The sequence below is a fragment of the Poecilia reticulata genome, linkage group LG2 (assembly GCF_000633615.1).
Source record: "Poecilia reticulata strain Guanapo linkage group LG2, Guppy_female_1.0+MT, whole genome shotgun sequence".
NCBI classification, from domain to species: domain Eukaryota; kingdom Metazoa; phylum Chordata; class Actinopteri; order Cyprinodontiformes; family Poeciliidae; genus Poecilia; species Poecilia reticulata.
In genome coordinates this window covers 44,564,135-44,578,497 of record NC_024332.1, presented here as the reverse complement: position 1 = coordinate 44,578,497, position 14,363 = coordinate 44,564,135, and the positions used below count along the sequence as shown (strand labels likewise).

Below are 14,363 nucleotides of genomic sequence, written 5' to 3'. Positions count from 1 at the left end.
ATAAACTGGGATTAGGCTTCCTGTGAGTGCTGGTTAAAACACACAGAGGAGCCACACCTTGGGACAATAGTAAAAAACCGCTGCAAAACGACTCTTCAAACCTGAAACAAGAACCAACACCAGAGCCAATACCTCAGCATTGTTTTATGTGTACATTGTGATCGAAAGAACTTTTTTAGTTCAAGGTTCATCTGCAAAAAATGTTTATTTTGGTTGGTTTATTGTTCGGATTTGTCTGTTTAAGATCATCCACATTTAATTGTCTTGCTGTATTTCTCCCTATCGACAGGCGGTGATTTCAGGTGAACCCTCGTCTTACCTTTGTCCTCCAGCAGCTCGTCAATGGTTCTAATCGACTCGTTAGCTTCCTGAATGATAAAGCATATGCCCACACCCGCTAGAAACCAGACAGGGCAGCAGCATATCCGGTAGCCAAGACATCATGTCATGAGCTGCAACCAGCGGTTCTTATATTCTAGAGTAAACAGTTGCAGTAAGTAGTACTGATCAAAACAAAGAAATACCTACAAATAAATACAAAAATAATGGAAAAGGTCTTTTAAAGAAAAGGCATGTTTGACTTAGATTTTTCTTCAGCTTTGTTTTTTAACCATAACGTAAAAACCAACGAAGCTTGTTCCTCAGTATTCGCTCCAGCTTTAGATTTTTAGATTTGGTCCTTGGAGCTACAAATAAATCTCGTTCTGAGGACCTGAGGGCTGAATTTTAACATTTCAGTAACTTTAAAAACGAGAGCGATGTTTCCAGAGTCTTTCTGCAGGGAGTTGGACCAACTGAAATGTATAAACGCGACCATCAAATTCCTGACTTGACACCAACTTTCTTAATCAGGAAATATTTTCTAAATGATCGAAGGAGAAGTTGCTTGACGTGACCTTAATACGGGCAAAAACAACACAAAAAATGTAGCTTTACTTCCTCTTTAAGTTTGCAACAGCCGGATGTTACTACTGGCGGAAACGACAAAGATGATGACAGGAAGTAATAGGAGGTTCATGGCACTGCATGTTTTATAATGTCTAATCGAGTGAACAAACTCATTGATGTTTGATTTAATTTCTTATTTAAAGGAAAAAAATGCAATAGTGAATTTGTGTTTTTTGACATTTGTTATGAAAACACAGCTTCTAAAACTTCAATTGAAAAGTTAATATCTAAACCACTTTGCATACTTCTGGATGTCCAGACCAACCTATGAAGTCGGTTAATTAAGATGATGATGTCAGTTTTTAGAGCGATTGCTGTAAAAAACGATCCTGGTGTCATAAAGGGAACGTTTAAATCTGACGTCCTGCTGACACCAGGTACTGACAGGAGAGTTTGCCATGTTTTTTTTCTTTGTCACACTTTTCGCAGCCAGAAGAGTCGGCGGCAGATTCCTCCGTGTCAACATGTGAGGCTAACACCTCCTCTGCAAACGGCTCTCACTCGATCAGCACCAAAGCTGTGAAAGTCACGCCGAAGTGGGAGAAATTCACTCAACTAAAACAGAAACTTCCTTCCCAAGCCGAGTCCAAACCCAGGTTCTGTCGCCGCTTTCCCTGGGAGACGGACACATTTGTTGACGCAAACGTTCAACCTCTTGTTCCTCCACTCTGACTTTTCCCACTTTCACTCATGGGACTCTGTGCAGTGAAGGGAATGAGACCTATGGCCATCCCATCCGGACTTTCGGCCCATTTTCTTTCCATCCATCCTTCCTCTTTTCAGTCTTTTCCTAAACGGCTGGAGGTTTTCCAGTTTTCCTGCTGGTACGCTCCGTTTCCCAGTGGAATGCAAAGGAATGTTATCTTGACTTAAACATCCTTTGCATCCTATAAATGTGATAAACATCAAATCATGATCATCTCTGTAAGTCAGCAGCAGAAGATGGACCCATTAAGGCACCGAGAGGCTGAGAAACGCAAACGTGACCTAATTCACTTCCTCGAAAGTTCTTCCTTAAATTAACTCATCTATGATCATGCTTATGTCTTATAGCATGAATTCCTGTTATGTATGTTTTCTTATTTTGGTAACATAATATTCGAATCATAAAGACTCTCCAGAGTAGTTTTGCTGAAACTTTGCAGCAGAGACTCGTTCCCTCCAGCAGACACGCTGCAACACGCCGGGCGGCCTGAACCTCCAGGAACCTACCAGGGCGGGGCGTTTATGTAAGCCGTTGGCCTCAGTTCATCATCGAAGAAAGGCTGGTTTGCAGGTTCATTGGTTTTTTTATCCTTTGACAAAATGTCACCAAATCAGATTCATTGGATTCCTTAATTAAAAAGGCATTAATTTCAACTCTTACACTGAATGTCCATGGATGAGGCTGAGGATCTTCTCTAAGGGAGTTTTCCCACCTGGTAGTCCAGTAGACTTGGTTCCATTTGGGGACAAAATGGCAACATTTCTTACATTTTCGCAGGTGTGGTTTTACTTTAGTAAACGTAGCGCTGCTGTTTGACGTCAATGTTCTTCTTCTGCGCATGTGAGTTGCAAACCGTTCTGAAAGCAGTCACATTTAATCAGTAGTATGTACTAAATTTAAAAAATTGGATTTCAGTAAAAACAATGAAAATAGTTTTTATTTATTGAGCATACTTGGTTTGTTTTCACACCAGTAGACTCGGTTCAATTGGGACCAAAGTTGCAACCTTTGCTCCACCTCCAGCTGCTGTGGCTCTGAGCCAAACCAACCTGTTCCCCTCCTGGCCTGAGGGGGCGCTGCACCAAGAACCACTGAAGAAAACAACATGAAAACCTCTGAAGACACTGAGTGCAATAAAACGTAAACAAAAATGGAGTGGCATCAGATTTTAATCGTTGACCACAAGTCACTTCTCCTGCTACTGCTAGACCAGCACATTTGTGTTTGGTTGTGTTTACCCAGAATGCCCTGCGCTGTAATCCACTTCCTGCTTTTGGAGCGGTCTCTGTTCACATATGGACTTCAACCAAACTGAGACCGAGGTTTTTATGTGGATCAGTTTGCATCAGAGTTCGATTATCACCTTCCCGAACGAACCGGACTTTATAGGCAAACAAACCGGATTAAACCAGATTAAACATGGCTGGTGGGACTCAACCCTATGACCAAAAGTAAACCAAATCAGGAGAAACATCCACATCCTGCCTGCTGCCTTTACTTCCTCCTTAATTTAATCCGGTTTTGTGCAGCCGACACATTTCCTGATCAGTGTTTAAATGGCACCCCCGATGTTCGTGATTACCTGCAACAATTGCGGGCAGATGGGCCAACCTGTGATGATACGATGGATGCCCGGCAGCGTTTGATTAGTAAAAGCAGCTCAGGCTGGATGTCTGGTCGCGCAGTAGGAAGAACGTAAGCAATGGTACCCTTTTGTCGCTAAATCAAAGGCTCCTGCAGAGAGGAAAATGGCATGCTGGGACCAAAACAGATGGTGATGGATCTTTAAATGACCCTCTTCCACAGAGCGCCGTGTTGGACACACGCTCACTTAAACGTGGCCTTGCACACTACAAGAATAGTGTGTTTATTTGTGGAGTGTAATCTTGCAGCGCTGCAAGTACTGCTGCTAATGGACCAATTTCAGAAGCACTGAGCGTGACGCACACACACACACACACACACACACACACACACACACACACTGAGCCGGTGAGGAAAAGCTTTCTGCAGGTTGGCGTCTCTCTCCATTTGTTTTCAGGAGAGCCATCAGTTCTCAGAGCAGCGGGCCAGTTCAGTTCGTGACGGCAGCTCTGGAGCGGTTTGTTGGTCGTGAATCAGTGTGAGGACTCTCCTGGGCCGGAGCCACAGCCGCCCGTTTCCAGAGATTTTTTTTTTGATCACTTGCGTTCCACCTCATTGCTAATTTCCACACAGATGCTCAGTCATGCAGAGGAAGTTCAGCTATCAAGTGGGATGTAAATGATCTACATTTGGATATCCTGGTGAGATACGGGGCAAGTCCATACAGGTTACGGTACCAACAACCTCCCTTGGAATCAGACACAGTTTTGTCAAAGAAGACTGAAAACTAAATGCAACAGGTTTGCTAACGGGGCTGCCGTCCAGAACCAAGTGGAGAGCAGCAGCTGAGTTGATCCGTTCTCTCTGTACCGCTCATTAAGCAGAGCTGACATCCAGAAACTTCTGTTTTTACCTGCTTTTCAGCCACTGAAACTATGATCTCACTGCAGACCTATGCACTTTCACTGCCTTAGGTCACTCAGCGAGGCTTGACTGCTTCTCCTCCACCAATCCAACAAAAAACGCTCATTTGCATGTTAAGAGCAAAGTGTTGCCTTTTGCTGTGCAACGTCTTGTAACAATCACATCGTGGTGATTCTGCATTTAGATGATCATGTTGTTTCCTTCGGCTGTTTTGGGCCAGAAATATGACCGCTGGAGCTGACCGTGTGTCAATTCAACTTAGTGACCACAAGTTTTTTTAATCTTTATTCTGCTTACAGTGCGTCCAGAAAGTCTGGTTTGTTTGGGGAGGTGTGAATGCTAATTGAACCAAAAAAGCAAACTGCCCTCTTCTGAGGAAGCTGTGCTCGGTGTCTTCAGAGGTTTTGTGTCGTTTCCTTCAGTGGTTCCTGGTGCAGCGCCCCCACAGGCCAGGAGGGGAACTGGTTTTGGTTGGTTTGAGAACTGCAGCAGCTGAAAATTTATAAATGTTGCAACTTTGGTCCAAAATTGAACCGAATCTACCGGACTACCAGGTGTGAAAACAGTTTTAGTGTCTGCTATGAGGAAACATAATCCTATAACTCCTATAAAATCAGCAGAAATTACTCAGGATTATCATGATTTGATCAGAGGTAAAAAAAAACCCGTCTTATTTCACAAAGCATAAAAATCCAAACAGAAATCAGAACCAAATGGGAAAACAGTTTAATCCAGAATTTTCAAACATCCAAATTAGTTTCAAGAAGTCGAGTTTGGGTATTTTATGACTAAAACTATTAGATTATTTTGGTAGATTCAGTGATACACCCTTGCAGAATCCATAATAAAAGTTCAAAAAAATATATTTGTTTAAAATCAGTTTCCAGTTTTATTAAAAATAACTCACCATATCAAAGCAGTTTTTATCATTACATTTCGTCCAGTTTGCATTTTTGTTTATTGTACTAAAATATTAAGAATTATTTTCACTATCATTGTGAATGTAGCTCCAATCAGTAACACTGTTGTATTTTTTAAATATTACGTTTTAGCTTCTTTCTAAATGTGCAGAAAACATAAAGAATCACAACTTTGAAACCAAACATGAATATTAGCAGCATTAGCATGAACGCAGCCGAAGTTATGCAAATAAAAATAAAAGCGAAAAAGAAAAAAATCAAAGGAACAGTAAAAAATAGTACTGCATCTCTGTTTTATATTTAAAGAATTAGTTGTTTTTTATAAATACAAGAGTTCCATAATCAGAGCGCAGTAATAACACTGTTTGTAATTCTGTGTATATTTTTTGTGACCGTCGAAACATTAAGAGAATTAAATCACTAATGGTTAGTGAAAAGAAAAAAAAAAAAAAAAAAGCAACTCGTTGTCGGCAGGATTCGAACCTGCGCGGGGAGACCCCAATGGATTTCTAGTCCATCGCCTTAACCACTCGGCCACGACAACACGGCAACATAACCTACCTATGACGCAATATGAGGATGTATCTTCCCCGAGTTATGTCTCAGAGGCGTTTGAGTTTGTTTCTATTATTCATCCGAAACCAAACACTTCACGATCGGTCACATGTTTGCGGATTGTTCGTTTTTGCAAAACACACCCAAACATCGTTCTCCGTGGTCAACAACTTCGAAATTTCCAGATTTACGAAGCGGCCGGAACCAGAACAATGTCGACAGCTGTACTATTCGATCAGGAGACAACAGCGCCATCTAGTGGCGGTTTACACCTGTTGCTTTGAGTGACCATTTTATTTGCTCCCACCTAAAGATGAACATGTTTCTTTTACTGAAGTGGGTAAAATAAACAATAATTGTACTTACGTAAGAGCAAGAGTATTTAAAATTAAAAGTATTTCTAATAAAATGCAAAGCACGGTTCAGGAGAAATAAATTTCATTTGAAAAGTCAGTTAAGTACAAAATGTTTACTCAGTTCTGTATGACATTAAATGTACAATATACAAAAATACGAGTCTTCAGAGAATTAAATAGTTCTGTTTTGTTGGGCAATGTCTGGAAACACTTATAAAAACAGCACTAGGCCATTAAATTTACAAATATTTTAAATTAATCTCACATTTTTTCCTCAGAGATTTTTAGCTCAGAAATGTTCTAATTCAAAATAAACACAAAATAAGGTAAAAACATTGTTCATTAGAATGAATGAAAAATATTTAGATACTTAAATAGCACATTTTTAAAATGAAAATGTCCGAGAATATTGCCTACTAGCATAAGTAGCATAAGTAGCTAACACAAAGCTTTGTGTTAGCCACAAAGCTTAAAGAAAGTAAAACTCACCTTCGTATATGTGAATTTAGCCGTACATTACAAAAACCTTTACTCCTGCTTTCTTGTTGGACCTTCGGATCGATGTTCAATTTCGCAATTGTGGGGTTTCCATTAAAAAAGAAACACATTAAGTCACATGTTCGTTCAATCGATGTAATTAAAAAACACGCCACATCATCCTCCAACTACTTCCTGTCTTCTTCTTCTTCGTTGTTTCCACCTGCAGTATTATGGTGGTTATGTGACTCCTGTGATGCGAAAAAAATGTTTCTACTGCAGTTTTGTACAATTTTTGATACGGCCGAAACAAACCCAACTCATCCTAGTGCCAGAACTTATATAAAAAACACATTTTCTTTCAAAACATGTTTTGAAAAAACTATCATTAAGCAAATTTATTTTCTAAATTATATATTTATGGTCAATGGAAATGCAGCTGCTATCTCGTTTTAGAATAAAAAATATTCCTACCTTAAATTAGTAGCTTCATTGTTCATGAAGTGACACAAATAACGAAAGACATTGGTTTACAATTTTCAGACAACAAAACTGGAAGCCTGAAGGTTTTCTGGACTCATCCCACATCTGGATCGTGTGAGGAAGAATATGTTGCTTGGACAAACCTCAGGTTGGCCATTGACAAGTTGGGAGTTTCACCAGGAACAGGAATAACTGAAACGTGCGGCTGAAAATCGGTTCACATCAGTTCGTATCAATAATTGTCAACATCAATAATTATTGATTCGTTTTTGATTTAAATATCTGAAATACAGCCGAACTGGATTTGGCGTCACTTTTCCTGTTTTGTCCACAGTAATGAGCCTCGGTGGGGAAACTTGAAACTGCTGCTGCGTCAGTTACTCAGCAGGCCGTTGCTAAGCAACCAAGGTTGGGCGGGACTTGAAACTGCTGGTTACGCAGCAGGTTGTTGCTAAGCAACCAAAGAGCGAGACCGTTTACTCCACCAACCTAGCTTAGCTGTGAGAGATTGAATGGTTAAAGATATTCTACATAATCAATCTTCTATCAGAAGTATTATTTATTGATCAGGTGTCTGTCATGATATACGTTGTTACCGATTTATTGTCCAGCCCTACCGAGACGTTTTCATTGTTCTTTCCAACACCCATCACTTTTAAACCTGACAGAAAACAATATCTAAGGTGATAAAACATGTCAGAAACATTGAGAGAAAATGTGAGGAGCAGCAACAACTGACCAGTTAGGATCCTGACCCAGCTCTGCTGTGACGATGTTCATTCCTTTAACTTTGATGGTTTTTGTAAATCACTCTGTTTATTTTGGGGCCAGTTTTGGACATCTAATTGCTGTAAATGAAATTAAATGAATCAAACTTTGTGTGCCCCAAACACAGTGAAACATCCAATCAGCACAAATTAAATCAAATGTCACCTGAGGCAGAGCCTGGATTAGCAACATCTAAACCGCTGACAGCTAAAACCCCCTAAGGCTTCATTTGAACACAGCAAAAAGGGATTTAATTAAATTTACACTCAAAAAATAAACACACCAGTTGTTTAAGATTCTTCTTGTTGGGAAATAAAATAATTTTCTCTTTAAAAATAGGAAAGAAAGTGGAGAAATACCGATGCTAGCATATTTACTGCTAGTGAATTAAAATGTAAAAAATAAGTGAAAAAGTCTATATCAAAACAAAAAAAAATGACTAACTATAACTTGACATATAAAAAAAACAGACATAACATTCATAAAAATTACAGCTTCTAACATTTTTAACTTTAATAAAAAATAAAATTAAAACAGTTTGAGGTGATGAATGAATGAAGGAAGGAAAACCAACAATCTGACTAAAATCACCAGATTTCTACATACTAAAGAAATCTATGTCAACCTCTTATAGAAACTACCTCACTGGAGTTTCTGTAATTTACAGATAGGAACAATTTCAAAACGGATATAAAACAATAAAAGAGCATCTCTTCCAGTAGTACTTCTCAGTGGTGGCCGCCAGGGGGCGCTAAAGGAGCCCTCAGAAATTTGAAGAGAAGATTTGGAAATAAAAACACAAAAAAAGGGAATCCAGCACATTTTAAATGAATGTGATCTGTTTCTCAATCATTATTACAAAGTATAAGTTATAGACGGAGAACAGAAGGTAAAAATGTCCTTTACTGCCCCAAAGCAAAACATTTCTCTGATCAAAGATCAGATTTATCAAATTTATCGTTTCTTTGCTCCTCCAGCAAGAACTGAAACGTTTCTGACGGGAAAAAGACCTGCTGTTGAGATTAAATATAATTTGCTGGAATTAATATGAAAACATTACATATATTCTTATCAATAAGGGATTGTGGTGAAATTAAATTAAGATTAATAAAGCCTGATAAGATTTTCCACGACAGAAGCCAATTAATATCAGTAGGTCTTATGCAGCACTGATGTGAATGAGGTAATTATTTAATAACTAACATAAAAAACCAGTAAAATTCAACGTTTCTTTCCATATTTAGTATCTGTGGGTTTGCTGCTGGCCAGGAGATGATGCCGTTTGGGAATCGTAAAGCGAACAGACAGAACAGACGGAGGCAGCATGTAAACATTTCGTGATATAAATTATTTATTTACATTTACAGAAAAAACGGACCCCATCAAGACAATGTCGTAATAACTATTGGAAATAGAACTCAACATACAGTAGCTGACGTGGTCGTCACAACCGAACGGAGAGCTCTAGAATGACGTTGTGCCCTCCGTCAAAGGTCTCCTATAACACAAGGTGCAAGGCATCACGTGTAACCCCCAACCCCGCCCTCCCCCCTCCCACACTGAACACACACTGCGGTTATTAAAGCCCCGGTACCCTGCTTTGCACTACCCCCGGTTTGCTTGTTGCCCCTCGTCTACAAAGAACAGACGCCGGCTAGTCGGCCTCTACCAAAGCGCACACATCTAATAAGACACTCACACACACTCACATTCAGTGTCCTCGACGCCTCCCCTCCGCCCCCCCATCTCCTCCTGCAGTTTTTCAGAAAATAAATCCTCGGAAAAAGGGAGACGGCGTCCGATGGCGACAACATCGTCCCGATGTACAAGTCGCTGTGCCAGCGTCCTCTGTGGTCGTTAGTACCAGGAGACGGGGAGCCGAGCGAAGGGAGGCGGACGCTAACGGTCAGGGTTGGCCTACGAAGGAAACATCTAACGCCACGGCGCTGCGTCGCGCTGGGGAACGGGGGCCTGGACGCTGTCCGGCGAGTCTGGGCTCAGATAAGACGAGTGGAGGCGCGCATGGTGTTCTCAGAGCTGAAGTGGACATTGTTCTGCTTCTGCCGGTTGATCCTGTTGGTCCGAGGGCACTTCCTGCAGAAACAGGAGAAAAGGAAAACAGTGAGAGAGACATTGATGACCTGATGGACTCGGTTCGACTGGGCAGCAAAGCTGCAACGTTTGGTACATTTTCAGCTGCTGCGGTTCTTTAACAACCCAAACTCTTTGAGAAACCTGTTCCCCTCCTGGCCTGTGGGGGCGCTGCAGCGAGAACCACTGAAGGAAACAACACAAACCTCTGAAGGTACTCAGTGCAGCTTCCTTCTTTACAAAATGTAAACAAAAACGGAGTAGCATCAGATTTCAGCGGTTGAAGGATTCCTCTTTTGTCTTTGGTAAAACACCATAAGCAATTAAACGCTAATGCTAAGCTAGCATGTTTGTTTTGATTGTATTTACCCAGAATGCCCTGCACTGTAGTCCACGACCTGCCTTTGGAGCGGTCTCTGGTTCGCTTGGCGTTCACATATGCAGTCGAACTGAGTTCACTTCAACCGAACCAGGACCGAGGTTCGTAGGTGGACCAGGGTTTTGGTCTGATTAGCATTCACACCTCCACAAGCAAACCGGACTTCCTAGGCAAACGGACTGGAGTTGGATTAAAGTGGGACAGTACCAATGACCTCCAGGAAAGTGGTTCTGATCAACTATTCGCAGATAGAAAAGCTTCCTGACCTCAGAAAAAAACGTTTAGTCAGTTTCAGCAGAAGACTCTGCATGAGCAAACGAGGTGAGCCGCGTTTTAAAAGGCATTATGTAACCACTGTAAAATACTCACACAAATATATATATATACACAGAGAGAGAGTGTTAGTCAGGAGTGTGTCTGCCTCTGGCTGACCTTAGCAATTTATGACATTTAATAAAATATTTTAAGGGTTTTGGCCGAGGCAGAGGAGGCGCTGAAGGCGTGGAGGGTCTGAGGGGGAGAGTGGGCGGTTAAAGGGTGAGGAGGGACGATAAAGAGGAGACAGTTCATAACGAGTACCGCCGCCGCCGTGCTAACGTTTCCTTCCTGTTTAACAGATCCTTTAAAATACCTGCAGAGGCTTCCTGTCCAACAGGCGGCGCTCACATTCGCAAGAGGTCAAACATCTCGCCTATTCTGTGGGGATTTTTCTGTTTATTTCTGATTCACGTAAAGGACAAACATGTAGCAGCAGAAAAAGGTCACATCTGCGCTTTGACTCTTGTTCCTGACATTCTTCCTTATTGAGGAAAAGGTCCTCCGAAATACCACCACATTATTGTGGACTCCGTCTTCTGAAAAGGACAAAGCGATGAAAACTTTCAGAGTTGACTGCAGGACTCGTTTTCTTTAATACAAGCAACTGAAGTCGACTATTTAAAGGGCCAGTATCGGGTAAAAGACGGTTTCTAGCTTCCCATCATGTCAGAATGTTTTTCCCTCATCAAAAACAAACCTGGAGTGTTGCTTTGATTCTTTCCTGCATGTCAAACTGTGCAGAACCCCTGGGTGGACATAGCCCCGCCTTCGAGGTTCAGCTCCTTCAGACTAGCCAGCAGCAATTAGCAAACACCTGCTGAGCTCATTATAGGAGCTGCTGCTCAGAGCAACTCTGGTAAAAATGTTGTTAAAGGGTTAAAAGAGGAGCCATGTTGGGATGACTTCCTGGAGGCGGAGCAGGATTTTTTAAAGAGACAGAGCCCAATTTTAAGATGTCAAATTACAGAAACAGAAGATTTTTAAAACTGAATTTGAACCAGGAGAAACTAAAACCGCCACTCCAAGAGTTCTGGGTAATTAATTATAGACAAAGATGGTTTATTTTAAATCTTCAATGCAAAATGTAAAGATTTTTATACTGTTTTGGTTTAATTGCTGCTCCGACTGTGTTCTTTCAAAAATTTTTTTGAGTCTTTATGATCCAGTTAATGAATCAATTCCTAAATTAGATGACGATTATATTTCAATAGCCGATCAATCATGATTAATCGTGTCAGCCCTAATGGAAACCCGGCTGTGTGTGTGTGTGTGTGACTCACCTGGTGATGCAGAGCACCACCACGCAGATGATGACCACCTGCAGGGCTCCGATGATGGAGGCGATCAGGACGTAGTGCAGCTTCCCAGAGCCCGGCACCACATACAGCACGTTGTACTCTTTGATGTCACATTTAGGGCCCATGTAGCCTGAGTGACAGCTGAGATCACACACACACACACACACACACACACACACACACACACACACACACACGCATACAGAAGTGAGGGGAAACAGGCAGAGAAGGAAAAGTCAGTGAGCGACAGGTCAATAATTTTCTGCGTTCTAATTGAAACGTTCTCGTTGAATCCAACATGGCGTCTGTTATTTCTCCGTTGCTGTGACTGTTTTGATGAAAGTGAGCGACGGGGAACAAGCAGGGGGCGTCGGTTCACACGGAGAGGCGAGACGTGCGTGATCCTCTCTTTGTTCTGGGCTCCTCGTCCTGATAAAGGAGCTGCAGGCCTACTTAACAGATAAAAGTGGCGCTGAGTATTTCACTCTGAGTACTACAGTGACACTGATTACACAGACTGTCTGCTGCTGACAGCGGCGCTTCCTCCTCTGCTGCCGCTTTTATGAAACCAAAACGTCCAGAGCGAGGCGGTGGAGACGCGTACAAAAGCTTTAAAACAATATGATCTGTCGTTCCAGAATTAGAATCCGACACTGACAGGAAATGTTTGTGTTAATGAGAAAAAGGGAAACTAATCAGAAACACTAGTTCAGCTAAGCTAATGCGCTAAATTCAACCGTGTTGATACCCACCATGTCTCAAAAGAATGTGTAAATTTTGCATGTATTTTTTATTAACATCCACGTAAATGTATTTTTCTGTACAGCTAATTTGCGTATTTATTGTATTCTTGCCATTTGCTCAATAGCTTCCTGAAAAAAATTTATGTTTATATCTTTCTCTATTGTTTGTTTTATTTTGTTCCTGTAAAAGAGAGAACACGAGGAGAGGAAATGGAACTGCTGCCACTTCAAAATAAGAGCTTGAATATAAACATCAAACTACTTGAAGCATTCTTATCCGTCTATAGCTAAAACTTCAACTTCAAATTTTATTCACCTGAACGTTTTCACAACAACCAATTGAATTAGCGCTTTTGAGTGTACTGGGAAACATTTAATTGGGGGAAGCTAAATGCTCTAAATGTTTTCAAAGTTAGCAACAACGCTAAATGAAAAGTAAGCTCCCCTGTTAGCGGATTAGCAGACGTGTTCCCACAACATTAATTATTGTTCCTAGTGATTAAAGACTCTGGTGGAATTAGTGTTGGGCACATTTGCGCTAATGCGGTAGTAGCTGAGCTATTTTAGCGTTTTAGCATCTATGCTAACTTTGAAAAGCACACTTAGCTTCCCTTTATGGATAAGTTCTGAAGCGCTAATTTACGCGCTAATTTAAGTTTCAGTTGTTCAGTTTAGCTTTTCTTCGAAGTCACACTGTTATTAGCAAAACTAAACAAGCGTAAATCTGCGAAAAAGGAAAAAAAGAATCACTTCCTGAAAGCTCAACCATGCTAATTAATAGGAGTGCAATAACACATTTACCCCTTTGGAGGGCGATAAAACATATTTTATGTCGTTATGGTTGAAATTAGCATGTTTAGCGTTACCAGAGCTAGCTTTTAAGCTAGCAGAGCACAGCATCTGCTGTGGAATCCTCTGTGCATGACTCTGATCACGCTATGACCTGTTCATCACGGTGCAGACACGAACGCCGTCTCTCTCCGGCAGAAGCACATGGACTCAGAGACTAATGGAGGTGATCTTTGTTGTCAGACATGAGCTAAAACGGTCCTCCCTTTAACACCCCTCACCAGCTCCTCTTCTCTAGCCGCTCCTGCCGTCTCCGGGGAGGTTGTTACCCACCAACACCTGCGCATCCTTGTTTAGCACAAACACGCACCGTCTCCTTTCCGTTCTCCATCCGCTCCACCTGACAGTGTGTGAGGAAGCGCGGCGCAACCTTGTTCTGTTGGGGACGCTGTGCTGCACACAGACACACACTCATCATTCCCAATCCAGACCGCTCTGCTTTCTGGTCTCATTATTTGGGGGGAAACAACAACTGGGCTGGTTTGGGCAGCCAGCAGGGGGCAGCAGAGATCCTCCGCACGGCCAGCCTGATAATCGCTGCTCAGTATGCAACCAGAAGGTCTGTCTGGGCGAGTCGGGGCGATGGAGGTTACAGACAACGGAGGAGGGACTGAGAGGCGTCAGGACCCCCTGCTGCTGCCATGTGAGGATGGAAATTATTTGAAAGATGCTTCCGCTCGGATTTGTCTGAGTTGTGGGTTTTTAAAGGTCCGTAACATCAATAAGGTCTTAACATCACTGCTATTTATGGATACAATATACTGTACCTGCACTCTGTGCTGGATTACAGCACAGAGTGCTGTTTGTGTTCCTGATATTACAAAGCCAGCCCTTCAAAATAAGAGCTTATTCTCACAAAAGTAAGTATTAATCCATGGCATAGGCAGAGTCGGCCATTTTGGTTCCCTAGGTGAGAGTACGGCTTGGTGATCCCTAAAGCCCCAAACATTTGACTCTGGGTGGG

At 41.7% G+C, this 14,363-nt stretch overlaps 1 protein-coding gene and 1 non-coding gene across 3 annotated transcripts in view; both read right to left on the bottom strand.

Moving 5' to 3' along the window:
- Positions 1–5,544: 5,544 nt before the first annotated feature.
- Positions 5,545–5,626, bottom strand: trnas-aga (transfer RNA serine (anticodon AGA)). The gene has a single exon. It is a non-coding gene; the product is annotated as a tRNA-Ser (tRNA).
- A 3,422-nt stretch (positions 5,627–9,048) lies between these two features.
- Positions 9,049–14,363, bottom strand: part of tmeff2a (transmembrane protein with EGF-like and two follistatin-like domains 2a) — an 80,961-nt gene continuing 75,646 nt past the window's right edge. For both annotated transcript variants that reach the window (XM_008404284.2, XM_017302359.1), the window contains 2 exons: positions 11,790–11,948; positions 9,049–9,815 (listed from right to left, as the gene is read on the bottom strand). In XM_008404284.2, the coding sequence (XP_008402506.1) occupies positions 9,719–9,815; positions 11,790–11,948 (256 nt within the window). In that variant the 3' untranslated portion in view covers positions 9,049–9,718. The remainder of the gene's footprint in view (positions 9,816–11,789; positions 11,949–14,363) is intronic.